Genomic DNA, 20,645 nt, shown 5'->3' with positions numbered 1-20,645 from the left:
ACACACACACACACACACACACACACACACACACACACACAAATGATCACTAAGAAATCTCTGAAAATAAAAATCTTTCAACCATAAATAAAACTATTTGCACTTTGCATAAAATTTAAGTTTAAGAAGTTTTTTTTTATAATATATGCTTTACAAGTCTCATAGAACATGTCGAGTACATATGTATACTAATCTCAGCAGTTCCCAATAAAACAACAAACAATAAAGGACAGTTCATGCATGATTAGAGTTTTTGCTTATTTCTCTTCTGATGCTTTCATACCTTATTATAACAACTTCAAAACTTTAAAAAAAATTGTTTTCTTTCAGATTGTTTTGAGAGTTGTTTGTCCCAATGAAACCACTAAGATCCCTTACCAAATGGTATAAGTGTTGAGGATGGGCATACTAAATGTGACCCCGAATCCTGTCTCACTTTGGCTTTCAACTGGGTAGATTCATGTGAGACCAAATTCAATGTTTGTAGTCTGACGTGACTGTCGGCCTCTCTCTCCCAGTGAAGGACTACCCTCTGGTTAAAAGTCTCCGGGCCTTGTGTGCTGTTTGGAATTGTATGGGAGTGAATGAGACTGTTTGGTAAAACTGAAATATAAATATCTTCAGTTGTGGTACATTCACGAAAAAAATTGTCCTAAATTGATATAAAGGGATAGGCTATGGGGGGGAAAATGGGGATAAAAAACTCATATTTTGTGAGAGTTGCCTTAAATGTCAAACTCTCAAATGATAGTGGCCTTTATTTACCTCAAATACAAAGAGATTCAGGCTTTGATTGATGTAACAAACTTTTAGGCCTTTATTTCAATTTCAAGTATTTTCCTGTCGTCTATGCACGGATATTCCGTCCGCTACCATTTTAAGAAACTATTAATGCAAACTCAAACACTAATTCCATCAATGCAACAACAGATTAATGTCTCACTCACCACTTTGCCGCTCCGAAATTATCCCTGGTAGTAGAAATAACTAAATAGTTACACCTCTAACTAATGATTTTGTTGGTTGAAATGTTACATTGCATGGGCTTGAAACATTCAGTGCGTGGACTACCCCTCCTTTTCCTTTGTAGGCTTTTACTTTGAAACATGAGCGCAGGAGGCGCTGTCTTTCATTGACGATAAACTCAGCATTGATCGAAACAGTAGAGATTGGAGTTATTTAGCGAATGAAAATGGTATTTCTGTGTAAGAAAGGAACAAGAGCAGCAGAGCGGTGAGAAGAACATTACTCTGTTGTCGTTAAAGCTGAATTCATGTTAGTCAAAAGTATAAAGGAATTTCCACCAATCCTTAATGATTTCTTAATTTTTCTTTATTGTTGACCAGCCTTTTTTATTTTTTGTTAGTACCGGACATTGCTATTATTTGAATTCTGGCTTTATTTTCAGAATTTACCTTTTTTTTCATTTGTAATCAATGGCAACCAGGGTTATTAACATTTAAATCAAGACAAAGTGACAACTCCGGAAAAAGCGTGTTAAAAAAGATAATAAAAGCAATAAAGAAGTTGATGTATGGAGAAGGTAAAATGTCATCACAGGTTTTACAAACTGTTTTGATAACACTGTGCTAGGAGAGGAACTTCTGATTGCGATTAACAGAACAGAATTGGACCAATTCACCAATTCACCAACCAAACCTGGCTTTAACGTCCCAGCTAGAATTCATGTTACTTATGTGTCCATGTCCTGTGTATTCATGTTATTAATAGATCATGAAAGCCTTTAACCAGACTGTCATGTTATGGAGGAGAGGCATTTCAAATCTTCTCTTCCATATATTTTCATCAAACAATGACCAAATATAGAATAACCCATAGAATGTCCCGTCTCTCTGCAGGTTCAGTCACGATGTGGCAGTAATGAGAACATTCTGAGAGCCAGTAAGTTCAGTTTGCGTGCGGGCGTGCATATGCGTGCGTGCGTGTGTGTGTGTTTGCGTGTGTGTGTGTGTGTCTCATTAACATGCCAGCCCTGCTTCAGTAACTTACATCTCTGTGGAAAATGTTTAAACTTTGTGGTATTTTTTTTATAGTAACATGTTCAGCCTCTTACTCACGTTCACTTTCTTTAATTCTGTGTGTGTGTGTGTGTGTGTGTGTGTGTGTGTGTGCGTGTGCGTGTAGGCCACAGTGCGGTGGACATCAGCAAGGTGGCACGTCGTCATCGCATGTCTCCGTTCCCGTTGACGTCAATGGACAAAGCCTTCATCACTGTTCTAGAGATGACACCTATTCTGGGAATTGAAGTCATTAACTACCGAGGTGAGTCCTCAGTGTGTGTGTGTGTGTGTGTGTACTGTAGGTGTGTGCGTTCTGTTTAGTTTTATGCGTAGGATAGATCCTATTGTATTGTCATGTTGTTGTTTGTAATTTGCAAAACATTCACTAAACCGACGTGGCTCGGGCTCGTTTCTGCAGACGGTTTGGGTCGTGTGCTCGCTCAGGACATCTATGCCAAAGACAACCTTCCTCCGTTCCCTGCTTCCGTTAAAGACGGCTACGCTGTACGAGGTGAGACATCGGATAAACAGAACGTCAGGGGACACAAATGTAAAACAGCATCCAAGACAATAACATTCTATTTGACCTGGCTGACATCCGCATTCATCCACACATTTACACACATTCACTTCTTGGCATTGAATGAATTGGTCAATGGGGGAAAAAACCTCTGAGAATTGTCTTAAAAGTAATGTTTAAATTACTACAAACTCTCAATGATGGTGGCCTTTAATTTTCTCAAATGCACCGAGATTCAGGCTTTTATCGATGTAACAAGTTTTCAAGCCTTTATTTTTCCTGTTGTGTATGTACTGATTATTATATCACTGAACTGTTTCTATTATGTGTTTTCGCTGTTCATATTTTAACATTCATGCTTAGGGATAAGGGTGCGTTTTGGTTCTTTACAGATACTCTTATCGGTTCTTTTTCATGAATAAATAATCGCTTTTTGTTATGTTATTTCAAAAAAATTGACTGAGAACGTTATTAGAATTTAATCATTCACACTGACGGCTTTTGTTTAACATTTTGCAATGAGCCGAGCGAGCGCTTGTGTAACCATAGCGATGACGGAGCAGATTGAAATATTGCTTCCCTTTTATGATTACATCATGTTTATGCGTGCTGAACAGGTGTATTTATATAGTATATAAACCCATGAAGGTTGGGCTCTTTATGGGCATGACACAGAAATAAATGAATCATTCAATCAATCAAATATTTGCTTTTTACTGCTCTTACTGTACAGTAACGAGCGTGGAAGTAATCGTCACTGTTGTGCCAGAACAATTACCACAGACACTGTCGGGCAGCAATAACAAATATCTTGTATCTTATCTTGTTTTTTTATTATGAACCTAATCAACATGTATGTCGTTGACCCGTAGCTGCTGACGGCCCCGGAGATCGCTTCATCATGGGAGAATCACAGGCCGGACAACAGGTCAGCTATTAATACTCTGTTCTTAGTGTTAGGGTCCAGAGTAATACAACGTAGTACCTTAAGTGTGCTTTAGCAGTACAGGTACCAGCACCGCTAACAACACAGCTATTAGCACTTCTGCTAATACAAATCCCACCAGATACATCGGGCACGTGAGCAACACTGCTAAACACACATAATGTGGTTCTATTGGGGCTACTGTATTGGTGAAAGCGTCTGTGTGACTGAATAAACACACTCTCAGCCAGTCACATCACCGGTGTCATGGCCGCAGAATAGCTTAGCCAATCGTAGCAAAGCATGACAACAAGCAGAGAGAGCTTCTCCAGGAAATCCTCTCTTTATATTAGAAGTTGAGATATTAAACATCTGATCATATCAGCCCACTGATGTTGCCGGTCATCTTTTTGAAACGCATTCATGATTCGACGTGCGCGGGTGCAGCCCACACACACAGTGATGCCGGGCCAGGTGATGAGGGTGACGACCGGGGCTCCGATTCCCTGTGGAGCCGACGCCGTGGTCCAGGTGGAGGACACGGAGCTGCTGAGGGAGTCTGAGGATGTGAGTACACGAGTGAGGGTGTTAGCTTGAGTGCTGTCTAGTTTAACCGTATTATGTGTCACTGTTAGCAGGCATGGCGATATTGAGTCTGGCTTATTTCAGGGCACAGAAGAGCTGGAGGTGAGGATTATGGTCCAGGCCCGGCCCGGACAGGACATCAGGTAAAAAACAAAGCACAACGTGCTAAAGGAACTAGGTGGAGGCTAACGACTTTTAGGGGTGTCCTTGAATGGTCCACTATTTATACGATCCGCTCTCAGGAGCCTGATCCGACTGTTGATTCTCTATCAGCGGGATCTTTGCACTAAAATAAATGTGTCAATGAAACAAAGGATCGTTCCATTCTGGCTACATGGGGTGCTGAATGTCTGATGTTTACATAGAATTGCTTGGTATCTCCCAATAAATCACGATGTAAATCACAAAATGACCTTGTAGCCTAAATTGCGCCGTCCAAATGAACAGGACCATCAGAGCAGCATCTTGGCCATAGCCTCAGAAAGGAAAAAATAACAACAGCATAAGGTTACTAAAGAATAAATCTAATAAAGAATACATCGGTTAATCAGAGCTAAATGTATTTTGAATTTCTGAAAGATTCTTTGTAAGATCAGCATGGTGGAGGCACGTAGAAACAGCTGTCTGTCTATAGATCTCCTCCACTCCGTTTCAGTACTACGGACAGCGCCAACCCCTACACACCAGAAGAAGAAAGATGTTATAATGGATGCTTCAGCTCTTTTGTTTCGTTTAGAATAAATGGAAGCCAATGTCCCAAATGAGAATGTGGAGCAATGGCAAGAAAAACCAAACAAACATGATTCTTTGATAAGCCAAATCAGATTGGACTGTGTTAATACTTAGTGGTAATTCAAAGCTGCATTAGAAAGCCACCAGCTTATTACGATTGCAATGTGTTTGTGTGTGTGTCTCTGTACAGGCCCATAGGTCATGACATCAGGCGAGGGGAGTGTGTGTTGGCCAAAGGGACACACATGGGCCCGTCAGAGATCGGCCTGCTGGCCACAGTGGGAGTGACCGAGGTCAGCGTGCACAAGTTCCCCGTGGTGGCCGTCATGTCCACCGGAAACGAGGTACACGCACACACATGGACGGATGTGAAAAATGCACGCAGGCTTGGCTTTAAAATCTTTGCATTTACATTTTTGGGGGTTTCTTCTATGTGTGTGTGGTTGTTTGTGTGTATCTCTGTGTGTTTGTGTGTGTGTGTGTGTGTGTGTGTGTGTGTGTGTGTGTGTGTGTGTGTGTGTGTAGCTGTTAAATCCAGAGGATGACCTCCACCCAGGGAAAATCCGAGACTCCAACCGCTCCACCCTGCTGTCCACCATCCAGGAGCACGGATATCCCACCATCAACCTGGGCATCGTCGGAGACAAGTAGGAGCATTTTAGGTTTCCACAAAAAAACCTGCAGGAGGCACGAAACGTAGCGTTGCTGCCAGTCCTTTTGGCCAAAAAACAAACAGAAACGAAATGAACTCAGGAAATGTATTTGAAAGCGTACAGTTTTAAAAACACGTAGTTTGCAGCGCGCAAAAGAACTCTGCCTGCAGCATTTGGGCAATGATGTGTCTATAATTGTATTCATCACCTTTGGGTGATGGTGATACATTGATAAACATACAATACATTTGTTCTCATTTCATTCCAAACAAATTCAAAACTTTTTTACAAAATAACTAATAATACAACTAATAAGAATATCCAACGGTGGGAGTTTTCTTTCATTGAGTACTCATTTTGATGTTGCACTTAATTAATCAGAGTGAAAATGAATGGTCTGAATTTGATGCCGCGTTAAGAGTCCCTAGTACTGGATCCTTCACTTCCCATAATGCCACTTGATTGTGTCTTTTTGTCAGAACTTCTTTGCCTGCTGAACACCCTTATCTTTCATGTCCTACATCTACAGTTTGTACACAGGCTTTCTATTAATAATATGGCTTCACTGCAGCAAACCCCCCTCACAGCCGCAGAAGACGTTCTAAAGGATGCTGTCTCCATAAGCTGAGTGGTATTACTCCTCATTAGGTCTTGAACTGAGTTGGCTCTGTTGTGCTCGTGTTTGCAGCCCTGATGACCTGCTGTCAGCTCTCCACGAGGGAATCAGTCGTGCCGATGTCATCATCACTTCAGGGGGGGTGTCCATGGGAGAGAAGGTAACCTTTTCACCACTGATCCGTTCTCCTATAACTTACTGAATGATTCACTGACTCGTCATCCTTTTTCACTATATATTTGTTTGCCGACCGTTTATCCTCCAGGTTAGTTTTTCTGCTCTAATAAAGATCTGAAATGCTTTTACAGTGTTGTTGTTATTAATCTGTCTGTGTTTGTGTGTCTCATCAGGACTACCTCAAACAGGTGCTGGATATTGACCTTCACGCTCAGATCCACTTTGGACGAGTCTTTATGAAGCCAGGGTGAGATGGGGGAGATGGGTGGAGTAATCTGTAACTGCTTGTGCTGCTGCATCCTCTAGTAATGCTAATCCTACAGCCTCTGCTACTACTGCTAGAGTGCTGCAGGGATGACGTGTTTTTGTAGTCCAACAGGAAGTCGGCATCACACCGGTTCCCTCTACAGAAACCAACGGGATTGATTTTGGAAAATTGCAGAAAATTAACTTTGTGGCAAACAAAATTTTATGATACTCACGTGTGTTGTTCAGCGAGACAATCTTCACAAACGAACACCACTTAAAGAATTTTGAAGCATGAATGCAATCACCAAAAGTAGAAAGCTAATGTTAGGCTATAAAGGAACTCCACCACGGTCACATGACTTCATGCATCACCCCCCAAGCTGAAGGAGGACTAGTGTTCTAGTGATGACGTTTGGTCGTCTCATTTTTTTCACTTTTTTTAAGACGCATAAAAGCTTTATATTTCACAAGAGGGTATTTACTGATATATTTTATTTAGTAGAACCAAAGGTTAAAATATCTTCAGGCGTCTAACCTAAAACACATTGACTTCAAGACAAGGGAACAGCAAGTGCAAAAATGCTGACTCACTTCTGGGTTTTAGGACTCATTCCTGCACCACTCTAAACAGTTACTACTACTACTACTACTACTACTAGTACTAGTAGTACTACTACTACTACCACACTTACTAATGCTTCTTCTTCTTCTACTGCTACTGTTTAAGTACTCACACTACCAGTACTGTTGTTGCTGCTACTCCGATTTCTATTAATTACTACTGCTAATAATCCAATACTACTATGGTTACTATTCCTTCTACTTCTTTTACAAATATGAGTGCTGCTTCTAATACTACTGCTACTTCTACTATTGCTATTAACGTTGCTGCTAGTACTGCTTGCGCTACTACCTCTGTTACCGTAACGACTACTGCTACTTTTATTTTAGTGCTTTTACAAGTGTTTACTACTACTTCTACTACTGCTGCTATTTCTATTGGGGATGCTACCACTGCCTCTGGTGACATCTAGAGGAAAAATAATGACCCGTGTGTTTCTGTCCCTCAGTCTTCCTACTACCTTTGCCACAGCTGACATCGATGGAATACGGAAACTCATCTTTGCTCTGCCAGGTAGCATATTTATGTCTCAAGTAAATGTGTGTGTGTGTGTGTGTGTTCTTTGGGTGTCAGTGTGTCCTTGTTGTCTAATCCCCTAGACCATCTCTGACACCCCACCGCTTTTCCCTGCAGCTGTTTTGCTAGCATTTATTATCATTCAACGGTGTTGGTTAAGGCGGTGATTACCAATCCAGGACGCCAAAGATCACAGCTTGGATTTTTCTGCTCTGAGGTTGTCAGAATTAAATTTGTACTTATTAACACATTTACTTGATAATTTATACAAGTCTGTATTGAGTGTCCTCAATCAAAAATAATACCTATAAACCTGATATTTGTACACGGTGTCAGAGAAAGATCAGTATTAATACTATACTATGTATAGAATTAGATTCCAGTGGTGGCAGCGTAGGACTGTTTCCGACTTCCAGCAACTCCGGAGCGTTGGGAAGGCCAAAAGTAAAATCCGTAAAGATGCCATCGCCTCATTTATGTTGACGAAAGTGGCGGCTTACATATTCATTTAAGGAAGTTGATTTGATAAAAACAGACTAACTCGTTTAATCCGTTGCTCTCTTAATTCAAATTGAGGATTTTGTTCATTGATTTATAATTATTTTCAAGGGAGAAAATGTTTGGAGCCAGTGGGTTCAGGCGTGATCTCTTTCGTAATACAGTACATATGTTTAGGTATTTGCCAATTGAGACCCAGTTGAAGCTAGGGATTGTTTCATTGAAAAAAATATCATGAACGTACAAGAAAGAGTGGGTTTTACAGGCAAAACAAAACGAAAGAGTGACTCAACTTCTTTTGGCCCCTGTTTCTTAGGGGTTAGGGTGTTTTTCATATTATGTACGATTTGAATCGTACCATGCCTGAGATCCATTGCACTCCACCGCCGCTCAGCTTTCACATTAGTTAAGTTGTTCCGTACTTCTATGTCATCATCTACGTGATTTTTTGTTGTTGTTGTTGCTACAGCGTAGAAAAGTGTGCAGATCACAAGATCCAAAGCCCCATACATGGAGTCCACCCATTATGCCTCTATTGTCTTTGTTTTGGAGACCGGTGGCGTCTAAAAAATTTGAAATTCTACTTGTAAGAGGCTAATTGTGTTTGATTTTTTTTTTTGGTACAGTTAGTCAGTTTTCACACTTGATGGGAAAACATACCCAAGAACATAAGAACCGTTCTTGAGGCTAACCTTTCAAGTGTACTCGGGTCCCGGCCCGGGTCCCCGATGTGAAAGCCTCAATACTAAACCAACGCCAGCAGATAAAACTCAGCAACACTCTGGTAGAAGGCCAGTCCCTGAGGCAGCTTGCATTCTATTGGTCTGAGTGACACGATTGCAAATGGACGTGACTCCATCTATGATGTCACCTAAACCTAAAGGGTGTGTCTCCTGACGGTCTGACTTGCTTGAATCGGATGTTGAACAGAGGCCCAAACTTCCCAGTTGGTTTATAATGGTTGGCTCTTCCCTCAGCCTACTGTAGCCCGTCCCACCAGCCCCCGGACCCACATGTAGTGTCAGCCCCTGTTTTGTGTGTCTGTACTCTAGCTGTCCTCGTCATTGGTGTGTATGGTATGTTCATGTACTGTCCGAGTGATTTATTGCTGATATACTGGAACATTAGATAGTTAAATCAGTCACATCCAATAAGCAGGAGGTTCTTCTTATTTGATTCAAGCAGTCTCACTCCTGGCCTATGTGTATTCACCTCACTCTGCCTCTCAAGACAGTTCTTCCCATTTTTGCCCAGGACCCTGTATCTCTTCATCCACAGCACACACTGCATGTGCTTTACAGACAGGAAGAAGTTATACGGAAGCCTGAATGCACCCGATGCTCTAACGTGCTTTTTCCTGAAACGTTAATACACCTTGGCACTGGGAAATGTCACAGTGGTGTAACCATAGACTGTAAATAAGAAGTGGACGTGGTCCCACCATTGGTTTGTTGACTGCTGTTTTAAAGCCTCGAGTTCTGAGTTTTTGGAGTGCGGTAGAGACGCCACACACAGCCCTAAAGCATCCCCTGCTTTATGGTCTATTTGACTCTAAATGGAGCATAATTTACTAAATGAACATCATGCTGTATTGAAGAAGACTTGAAACTAGAGATTGAGACCATAAACTCATGTTTACAATGTTTACTGAGGGAATAAATCAAGAGAGAAGTAGAGTCATTTTCTCATAGACTTCTATACAACCAGAGGAGTCGCCCCCTGCTGGACATTAGAGAGAATGTAGATTTAAGGTACTTCTGCATTTGCTTCACTCAGCAGAACTGCAGGTTGCCACCTGGGTGTAAACTGACATGTAGAGATGCTACTTGGATTGGATAGCAAACAATTGATGCTGCAGTTTAGACGTCAAAAGTTTCCAATATGTGTTGTTCTTTAAATGTGGTTCATTCTCCTGCATTGAATCTATGCATAGCCTGATGTGCTCCTCACCAGAACTGTAACTACAAGTCACAAGTGCTGGCGACTCAGATCGCAACAGCTTCGGTCGGTCCGCTTGGTAGCGTTACTTCCTCCCATGTGAGTCTAGCTGCTCCTTCCTCTTCATGAACATGGAACAAATGGAGGATGGTTAACTGAGGAATTCCTCACATAGTTCACACCATCTCCTCCGACGTCTTCTCTCTTCTCTGCCTTGTAGTAATTTCAGTGGAATTATATATCCCGAACCTAATCCTTATCTTATAAATGTCTATATGAACGTTTCCCCAGTGTTCTTAGCGCTTCAACAGAACAACACTCAGCATTCCTAATCTCTAAGTGTTGCTAAACTTTTGTGGGTAGCTTGCTATCGATAGCTAGCACTCCTTAATAAATCACACACTGAAGCTGCAGTGAGTCTCTTGAGCTAGTAAAACAGAGCTTCAAGTAAAGTTAATCATATTTCATTCATATCTCCGTATGTTTTATTTTCAGACTACATTTCTTTTGGTACCAAAAAGCACTTCATTTTGTCATAAAGAAATTATTACAAGGGTTAGAAATGGGCGGAACTGTCCTTTTGAAGAGCTTCCAACAACAAGACTTAAAAAATATTGGCTTATAAAGCCGGCTGTAGAACCCCCAGTCTCTCTTTGACTAAAGCACCTTTCCTGTTGTGCTGTTTAAAACTGTGCAGTTCCACCCTTGTTTTCAGTGCTAAATGTCAAGTGTGTTGCCATGGTAATGTTAAGGAATCCTACAGTATAGTGTGTCCTGTGATTTGGAGTGTGTTGGTCTTTGCTCCGGTCCGGCACTGTACATGTATTGCTATTGTTATTAAAGGAAACTTCAACTTCAGAGAGACTGGGCCCTCCCTGCTGGAGGTCGTAGCCCCGAGTGAGACCAGTGAGGCCAGGCTACCACTAACCCCAGCACCTAGAGGAAGTAGGTCCTGATGCTGAACGCACAACGACCCATAAATGACCTTTCATCCTGCTTGGAAGAAAGACGTCCCGATAACCTTTTAGCCTAAACAGTAACATTAAACAACACACCAAAGATTAAAGTGTACTATTTCTGATTGCAACTTACTTTTGCCTCAAACACTTTGAAAAATTTGACCAGGGAGCAGAAACACACTCCCCCAGGAATCCTAGGAAATTTACCAGTTAACAAATGGCACTTATGTTAATCAAAATTAGAGTGGACGTGACACAAACTTTGCATGCAGCTTAAACTTTGCTATAGCTGCAAGGAATATGAAAAGCCAAGTTCATTGCCTGTGATCTTTCCCCTAAGAACAGCTTTGTGGGATTTTGACAAATCTCTTAATTATATAAACAAACAAAATGAATTTAAAGCAAGTGATATGGCATTTGAAAAGTCACTCTATTAAGCTGAGACGGATTCTGTTTGCATTGAGAGGCTGCTGCGAGCTTTCTGTGATAGCCAAGCAGTGCTACATTTAGTATTAAAGTCAATGATGACTCAACGTTAACAGAACATCTCTGTATTTTTACCTCAGCAGTTTCAATGTGCACATAAGCCAATACAGTAGGTTAAATATAGAAGGAACCCAGCGGCCTACGAGGCGCACTTATAGTGCAAAATGCAAATCAACGTGCTCATTTTGAGAACAGGGCAGGCCCACTGCAGTCAGAGTTCTGCATCCCTGCCGATCCAAGCGAGAGGATGTAAAGGAGTTGTGTATTTCTGCAGTGATGTGCATATTTTGTAGGCATCTGCCTTTTTGGTTCCCGTTGTTTTATTTCTCGGGAAAAGTTTGTATTGTGTATTCCCCGTGTCAAACTGTGTGACCCCCCCCAATAATATCTGTATCAGTGAAACACTACGTGATCACAGGCATTTAAATGGCTCTTAAATGACCTTCAGCTACACAAAATCCAAATTTTCACCCTAAGGAAGTTAGTCCTGCCCTTGAGCCAATGAAAACCAACTGTTTACCATCTCAAATCATACGTCTACATTATTACAAGTAGATCTTCACCACAAGCCTCAAACGACTGAACATTTAAAAATCCCTTCTCGCTCTCCCTTTAGAACACTGATCATACCCTCCCGCCCTAAATTGACCCCTAGAGGTCACAAATATATCTACAAAACCCTGACCTCCAAGTAATCCTCAGTAGATTGACCGATGATACCTAACAATAGCCTCTTAAGTCCAATTCGAAACTTCTGGCCTAGTTGTACTCATACTCATTTTCTCAATGTGGCCCAGCTTCTTGGCCTGGTCCCTGTTCTGGTCTGGTCACCTGCCATAAAGCCATCTCCTCCCTCCCCCTCCCCCAGTCACTTCTGTCACTACCTGCTTATCCAGAACTCATTTCATGCTGCGTTCACCAGGGAAATCTTGACAGCTGCCTTCCTGTTGTTGTCACACTGATTTTGTTTGTATGTCTTTATATATTTTTTCCAATATTTCAGCTCATTTCGAACATTGAATGGTCTTATTTTGAAGAGTTATTGCAAATGATAATTTTAATAGATCACTGATATTTTGACAAAATCTAAAAAAAAAAGACCAAAATGACCAGCACCTATTTTTGGGTTTTCATATTGCTCAGTCTGGGAGAGCTTAGACGTGCTGAAAAGTGAACTAGTATATCCGGTTCCTCTGTAGAAAGCTGCTTTGCTACTTTAATAATCACTGGATATAGGGGACACATTTGGTGCTGCTGTGGGAAATGGGGAAAAGCTGTAAAACAAATTCAACTTTCTTATTCTGTCCGTCTGCATGCACCGCCCACGGCGCTGCAATGACACAGAACCAAGAACAAAAAGGGACAAAGCAAACGGTAAACAGTGAAGCTGTCCTTTTCTTTACATGGTATTTATGTGATTATATACTGATGTCCTAATGTCAACGACATGGTCGATGGTGTTGTAGTTCTAATATTGATCTGTTTATAGTGATCTGTGAGAGGTTTCTGCTGTGCTCATTTCTCCACAGTCAGGTTGTTATTTTAAGAGTGGGCTAGATGTGGAGGGCGGCTGGCTCCAGATCAGCTAATGGAAAACAGAATTTGTAATACCTGGGTTTTTTGTCTGAAGAGGGCAGTTTCTATTTCAAAAACTTTGCATTAAAATGTCAAGATGAGGACCTGAATCCATCAAGAACTACATAATCCACATACACATTGGTTTTCTGCTAACTGAAGATGTTTGGGTGTTTCGTTACTCTTTAATGTCATTCTGTCCGCTCGTAAAGACAAATGAGAGCTGGAGGAGATGGGACAAATGTAGGCCATTTGATTTGTTGTTCGCCAAGATGTCTTTATTTTGTATATTTGCACCACCAATGAGATCTGTGTTCTCTTTTTTTTTTGCTTCCTCAGATGTGTTGCACGCATGACATTGCTTTGATTGTGCAAACTTGTAACCGTCCCAATCTGCCAGCAATCTGATAATTGATTGACATGCATGTTACTGTCCTGAAGACATTTTCAAAGTTCTCATGCTTAGCCAGACTTCTAATATGGTTCTGTTAGACGTGTATTCCTGAAAGTTTTGGTACAAGGTCTCCCATGTTGGTCATGCAGGTTGCCATAGTAACCCGGAATCGTGTTGTTTTCCAGGGAACCCAGTGTCTGCTGTAGTGACATGTAACCTGTTTGTGATTCCTGCTCTGAGGAAGATGCAAGGCATTCTGGACCCCAGACCTACAATTATTAAAGCTAGGGTAACACACACACACACACACACACACACACACACACACACACAAACACAAACACACACAAACACACACACACACACCACCAACCCAAGCTATTAAGTAACCAATCAATCCCCGTCTTGCTGACGTGTCTTTGAGTAAGACACTGAATTCCTACGTGCTCGGACCGACCTTTGACCTCACTGTGGAGAGGAGATTAAAGGGCAGCGTCCACTTTCTGAACGGCTCTGGTTTCAAAAATGAAATTCCCATTCAATCACTCCGTTGTCTTTTCAGAAAACTCTTTATTTAAAGAGGTTTTTTTTTAAACAGGGAACCAAGCCAACCAACCACAAAATCAAACATGACCTAAAACATTTGATTCAGCAAAAGAAAAAACTGAAAAAAAGTTAAAGGTACAAGAATGTGTACATAATTATTTTAAGAGTGAAGGGGCTACTCATCCCATAAACCATTGCAAATGGCGAACTCCGCCTCAGGAAACTGTCGATCTTAAGTGAAGCGGTAAACATTTCCATGGTAACGGGAGCTCCACCAATCAGAGAGGTCGCTGCTACTGTTGAAGATTGTGGGTAGTGTAGTATTTCTCCACCACATCGCAAATCTGTTTCTTAAAACGTGGTTGATATCGCACAGACATCTACCCTCGTTTCACATCTCATAGCTCATGGTGAGTCTACCTTGGATGGTTACATGACGTAACATTATGGCTGATAATTACAATCCTCCGTTCAGAATATGAAGGCTTTTTTCACATCCGGAATCACACAATTATTTGAATTCACAGAAAATTCCTTTAAGTGTGAAGCAATGTACCAAGACAACAATGTATTTATTAATTTAATATCCTTAACTTTGAGGGTTTGGGCAATGTGAAATCTAAGTTTGATAAGTCTGCAACATTTTGCGTGTGTGTTTGTTTCAGCTTTCCTGTGACGTGAAGCTGGATCCCAGACCAGAGTACCACCGCTGTATTCTCACCTGGCATCACCAGGAGCCACTGCCCTGGGCACAAAGCACAGGTAAGCACTGGACACACACACACACACACACACACACACACACACACACACACACACACACACACACACACACACACACACACACACACACACACACACACACACACACACACACACACACACACACACACACACACACACACACACACAGTGTTTCTCCTACATAAAGCCATCTGTGATGCACCATCAAGAAATGTGATTATCTATGCATAGTGTGCAGCGATAACAGCAATATATAAATATTCCAAACCCACCTTAGGCTACAGCCACATTAATAATGATGTTTTCTTTTGAAGCCGGGGTTTTAAAAAGGGAAACGATCTCCGGCCAAATTATTTCTGTCCATACTAACACGCCTGAAAACGAATATCACATGACTGTTCATGTACACTTGGCATGCGGCTGCTGGTGTAAACAGGAAACAGATTGGTTGCTTAGTTACAGAAAATATTAAAGTACTCTTAAATAATAAAAAGTCCTGCATGATACTTAAGATCATCCTCTATAATCTTTCTCTATAAAATCAAACAGACAAATTTTTTTTTTTTAATAAGTAACAAGGCTGCAGGTCTTGTTCTATCTCTCTCTCACACACATCAAATGTACTTTAAAACACGTCCAAATCAAAGTTTACTAGATTATGAGTCTATAACTTTGGTCAACCGTTGTCTCACTAACTTCCCCTCGTTTTTTTGTTGTTGTCTGTTTTCACTCTTAGCTCTGCCGGGTGACTGAAGTCCCTGTCGTACTGGAGAGCATTTATGCTTTTGTGCCTTTACAGTTTCTGTGTGGACTTCACAATAGTTGTTCAGAACAAAATAAGCATTAATAAGAAAGGAAAGTCCTCCAATTTGCATCCATCCTTTTCAAAGCCGCAAACCGTGACTTCAAACATCTGCTCCGGAGGTCTGATAGCGCTGCTCGCTAATCACGCCAACAGCTTCCTTCCTCTGCATGTCGGCAGTAGTAAAATTATAACATGCTGAGTTTAGCTTCACAACAGCCTCTAGTATAGACAACAGGGTCAGCAACGCCTGTAATCCGTTACCCATGTTGAATTAACCATGTAGTCGACCGGTAATCAAGGCTGTTGTTGTTTTTTTTTGCGACAGCGTGACCAATCAGGGAAGGCCGCATACTGACTGCTAAGACCCAATGAAGTAGCGAACGCGGGTGTCTATGTCTTTGATTTAAAAGGTCTCCGGTTCACCGCCTGTCCACACTACCTCACAGACCCGGAGTTTTCAAACTTACACGGCGTCGGTAGCGTTTTCCTTTTTAGGTGCTCTAAAACGTCGCAGTAGTACGGACGCTAGGTATAAACGGAACAAAAGATATGCGTTTCAAAAGGGAAAACGTATTAGTGTGGATGTAGCCTTAAAAATAGGTTGTGTTTTCAAAAAAGTGGCCGCTTTGATTGGACAAACCAAACAGTTACTTGGTGCTGTAGTTATTAGGAGGGGACATTAAGCATGTTTTCACCAAATGAGACAAAATCATGTTCAGTCAATGATCATAGCTACTTTTTTTTCTGATTGCTGTCTGGATGTTAAGAAAATTTCAACAAATATAACAAAAAATGTTTTGAAGAAGATTACCAACCCTAGCTTTAATTTGCATAGTGGGGTAAAAACATCCCACAAACACAGGCTCACTCATAAACACTCTCTGTCCCTCTCTGTCTCCAGGCAACCAAGTCTCCAGCAGGCTGATGTCAATGCGTAGCGCCAACGGTCTGCTGATGTTGCCTCCCAAAACGGAGCAGTACGTGGAACTGCACAAGGGAGAGGTGGTGGACGTCATGGTCATCGGACGGCTATGATGCAGGTACGTCATAGTCCGTTTCAGCCTGTAGTGGTAACTGTTAGGGGGTCGGGGGGGTGGGGGGGGGGGGGGAAACGCGTCTAACCTTAACGCCAGAATACTTTCTCCCCAGACTTCAATGTCACTCGCTACCGATTACCATGGCAGTGCCAGGACTTCCTGTCTGGACAGGAAACGGGCGGGGGCAGGAAGTGATGCATGTCTACCTGGTCGCCATTAGCTGTGATGTCATATGCAACAGCCAATCGGAAGCCAGCGGAGGCTGAAACCTCATTGGTCTGCTCTGAGGAGATCACTGTATTTCAATGGAGAAAAAAAAATGTGAAAAAAAAAATATATATATGAAAATACAAGATTTATTCTGTAATATTATTATTATTATCCTGATGATAATGATTATTAATATTCTTAATTAATATTCTATTTATTATTATTATTATTATTATTATCATGGTTCTGATTGAATATTATCATCTTAGTAGTAATCATTGCCCTCTTCTCTCCTGTTCATTTGCTTTGTGCGTTTGATATTTTTCCCTGGTAGATATAGATATATAGAGACTTTCTCCTCCTCTCCTCTCCTCCTGATCTTTAATCCTTTTATATCCCCCTTCTTTCGCTCTTCTTCTTCTCCTTCTTTTCTGCGCTGGCATCCTCTACCTAGATATAGAAACTCCTTGATAACCCCCCCTCTCTGCAGTATCATTACATCTACACCCGGAACACACTGACCCTAACATCAGTATTGACAGAAATATGAACTTAAGGCTTATAAAGACATCTTTTTTTTTTTTTTTTTTAAATGAAGCTGCTAATATAGTTTGTGCCAGTACAGTAAATATGACTTGTTTTTGCCAAAAAAAAAAAGAGGAAAGAAATCTAAGGATATTTGTTAACGAACTTTTTTTGTTCCAGATATAACATTTCCAACCATACTGAAACACTAAAACTCATCATGACTCTCAATGAAAGCCATGGAAGTATTTAAGGTGGGTCAGTAGCTCGGCTTTAAGGCAGAGCGAGGTGGAACTGGATGAGTGAATCCTCTCTCGCCACGCTGGAATCATTTCTGAGGTCTGACATCAGATATGAATATAAATGATATGATAAAATACATAATGGCTTCTACGATCTGTAGTCAGGGAGAAAACCTCTGTAAAATCCCAGGTGGGCCTCGTAGACAGTATTACACAAACGTGACTGCGACTTGTTCAAACCATAAAACAACAGTACAAAATTTGAAACACTCTTTGATAAATGTGATATTTTGCATTTTTACAACTATTTGCGATAATCTATGTTGTCTCATTGTCAACAAATTCCCATAAAATGACCAATGAAGTTCATTAGTGAGGATTGTGTGCTCGTTTCCAGTCTTTATGCTAAGCTAACCAGCTAATGGCATTAGCTTCACATTAAGTGTGCAGACATGAGAGTGGTCATGTTGATAAATCAATCTTTTTATCTGACTTTGGTGTTTACCAAAACATCTAACTATATAAAAACTTTTATAAAAGTCTGAATAGCTATAATTAAAAAAAATAAAAATATATATATATATATAAAAGTTATTTCATAAAACAGATGGGATTATTTTAGCCACGGATTATTGTACACATGGTGCTCCTGTGAGTATTTTGGGACAGCAGGATGGTGTATGTGGGATCGAGTCAAAATAAACTACAGTGGTACAGTTTTGATGAGACTGGAGCTCTGTGGCTCAGAGAAGTTAGCCTTATTAGGGGAAACACACACACAATCAATTGTTGGTTTGGGTCTTCTGGTATCATTTGTTGACAGCGAGAAAATAAAAAAACATGATCAGATTATCTTTAAAGTAGCCAGAGATTGATAACCATACCTTGTTGACATCTGGTCTCAAAGGTCGGCTACTGTTCAGCCAATCAGACGCCTCATTCTCTTATTCACACCGCACAACATGATATCGATATCGTTTCCCCCCCCCGACTCAGACAAAACTCCAACCCGACATCGCCTGAAAAGCAGGGTGTCGCGTTCAGGTGCTCGTAAACTACACGACCGGTGTATTCTACCACGACAGTGTTTCAGGTGCTCATCAAAAGTCAAAAGAATGGAATGCAGTTCAAGGCTGTAAAATAGACAAAATCACTTGACTGCTTTTCTCTCAACTGTACTGTACATAGTCTGAGCATCACTGGAAGAAAACCTTGTTTGATATTTAGCCCACAGTGAAAGCTAAGTTTACTATTAGCGTTAACAAAGTAGTATGTTGGTTGGCTGCTGTATCCTGCTGATTAAACACTAAATTGTTTACCGATTACCAAGGACCGTTCAAATGCATCATATGCAATCTGTGAGTCCCAAGCATTCACCAATGCACCATACCTTACTTAACTCTGATTCTTCCTATCAGTGTGCTCAGTACCAAACAAACCCACATGGTCAAAGGTTGAATGCTGCATTCAGGTCATGTCGGAATAATGGTACAAAACAAACTGGTACTTGTCTGAATTGAATGGTACTTAAGAGGACATAATTGACGTTTTACCCCAGATGTTGGTTGCTGCCGCTGATCTTCACGCTTCATTTACCCCCAGAGATACTAGGCCTCGTCTACTATCTTTCCTCTATGACCTCAATGCAGCACCGGGCAGAACATCTGAGCTTTGACCCCCCTCTCCTGATAGGCCGACGCAGTCTTCCTCCACCCGTCCCCTCCCACTCCTCTTCATCTTCCTTTCTTCCTCCCCCTCCTCCTTCTCCACACTTGCATGCCCATAAAGGTGAGGGGGGGGGCGTGTCTTTCTCTTTGGGCAGGTCTCATTCCAGGCGTGAGACGAGGGTGCAGCACCTGGGCGGGGCTTCTGATCTGACTATGTCACTTTTTGTGGCAGTTCTCGACGCGATCATTGGTGCGAACGAAAATAGTTTTTTTTCAAAGTCCAGGCTCTGGTACCAACACTGTCTTCTCATTTATCCCTCTAGCTCAGATGTCAGAAACTTCCCAGTTACCTCAAATGCACCATATATCAGCGGCTCATGCTGGGTTCATGTCATGGGTGAGAAAATGGAAGAACATGGTGACTTTTAAGCAATGGTAATCCATTCAGTCGAAGGACCACATCCAAATTAAAATGAAAAAGTATTTGATTAAAACACTCTCCGCGTTTATGTATTCTGCAGCTCATATTTACGATAAGCCGGTCACGACATGAACGCAGCATCAGAGCACGTCCTGCCACCTGCCCAAGGAGGACCATTCAAACCCAGATAGATCCATTTGAGTAAGAAGAAGCAGGTTATTGTTAAACTGCCTTTGTACTGAGTGATTCGTAACACTGGACTGAACTCAGTGTCACACTGCACACACTATAAACTATGACCAGCACTTGTAATGAAGCAATGACACAGCATTCTACTACTACTGTATAAATATAATGAAAAGGATGTTTTTTTCTGTAATGATATTATTGAAACTGAAGATGAATTAATAAAAAATAATCCTGATTATTCTGTACTTATTGCGGAAAGTTGCATTTTCTTTTCTAATTATCTGTGATATAATGACAAAAAATGTGTATAGTGCCGATATTTAACTAGTTTCAGTCGTGAGGGAAAGCTGTGACACAAGGTGTGCAACGCTAGAAACATCAGTCATATGCAGTTAATCACACCTATAGGTGTTTTGTCTTCATAACTGCAGATGACAAGGAGACAACTTCTCTAAGCAAGAAATGTAACAGAAGGGTATGGGCTATTGTTCCATCATACAAACACAAATAAAAATACATTAATGAGCAATAAGTATATATTTGCAAATTAGATTTTTTCTGTTTCATAGTTTTATATCTTTTTTTATATATATCATTTAAATTTTTAACCATGATATGCAAATTCTTAGATTTAAGGTCAAACACTCAGAATGAATGTTTCACAAACTAATTTTGAAATCAAAGTGCATGCCAAAACCAAAGGATGGGAAGGACATGTTATTGCTGTTGGGATTTTTTTTCTATATTAGATTTGTCAGAATATTGGATTCATCAATCATTATGTACTTGAAGC

The 20,645-nt window shown here is 41.0% G+C and overlaps 1 protein-coding gene across 2 annotated transcripts in view; it reads left to right on the top strand.

Moving 5' to 3' along the window:
- The window catches only part of gphna (gephyrin a), a 33,624-nt gene extending 13,537 nt beyond the window's left edge, over window positions 1-20,087 (top strand). The window contains exons 10-24 of one of the 2 annotated variants that reach the window (XM_054613630.1): window positions 1,860-1,902; window positions 2,146-2,283; window positions 2,440-2,532; window positions 3,414-3,469; window positions 3,914-4,033; window positions 4,136-4,194; window positions 4,974-5,127; window positions 5,309-5,430; window positions 6,125-6,212; window positions 6,403-6,476; window positions 7,549-7,613; window positions 13,652-13,755; window positions 14,678-14,774; window positions 16,463-16,601; window positions 16,711-20,087. In XM_054613630.1, coding sequence (XP_054469605.1) covers window positions 1,860-1,902; window positions 2,146-2,283; window positions 2,440-2,532; window positions 3,414-3,469; window positions 3,914-4,033; window positions 4,136-4,194; window positions 4,974-5,127; window positions 5,309-5,430; window positions 6,125-6,212; window positions 6,403-6,476; window positions 7,549-7,613; window positions 13,652-13,755; window positions 14,678-14,774; window positions 16,463-16,596 — 1,347 coding nt within the window. In that variant the 3' untranslated portion in view covers window positions 16,597-16,601; window positions 16,711-20,087. Of the gene's footprint in view, window positions 1-1,859; window positions 1,903-2,145; window positions 2,284-2,439; window positions 2,533-3,413; window positions 3,470-3,913; window positions 4,034-4,135; window positions 4,195-4,973; window positions 5,128-5,308; window positions 5,431-6,124; window positions 6,213-6,402; window positions 6,477-7,548; window positions 7,614-13,651; window positions 13,756-14,677; window positions 14,775-16,462; window positions 16,602-16,694 lie in introns of both variants that reach the window. The other variant, XM_054613631.1, reaches the window with a different exon arrangement.
- Window positions 20,088-20,645: the final 558 nt, after the last annotated feature.

Source organism: Anoplopoma fimbria, chromosome 15 (genome assembly GCF_027596085.1).
Source record: "Anoplopoma fimbria isolate UVic2021 breed Golden Eagle Sablefish chromosome 15, Afim_UVic_2022, whole genome shotgun sequence".
NCBI classification, from domain to species: Eukaryota; Metazoa; Chordata; class Actinopteri; order Perciformes; family Anoplopomatidae; genus Anoplopoma; species Anoplopoma fimbria.
The sequence above is the reverse complement of the archived record's forward strand: the minus strand, read 5'-3'. Positions and strand labels throughout refer to the sequence as shown.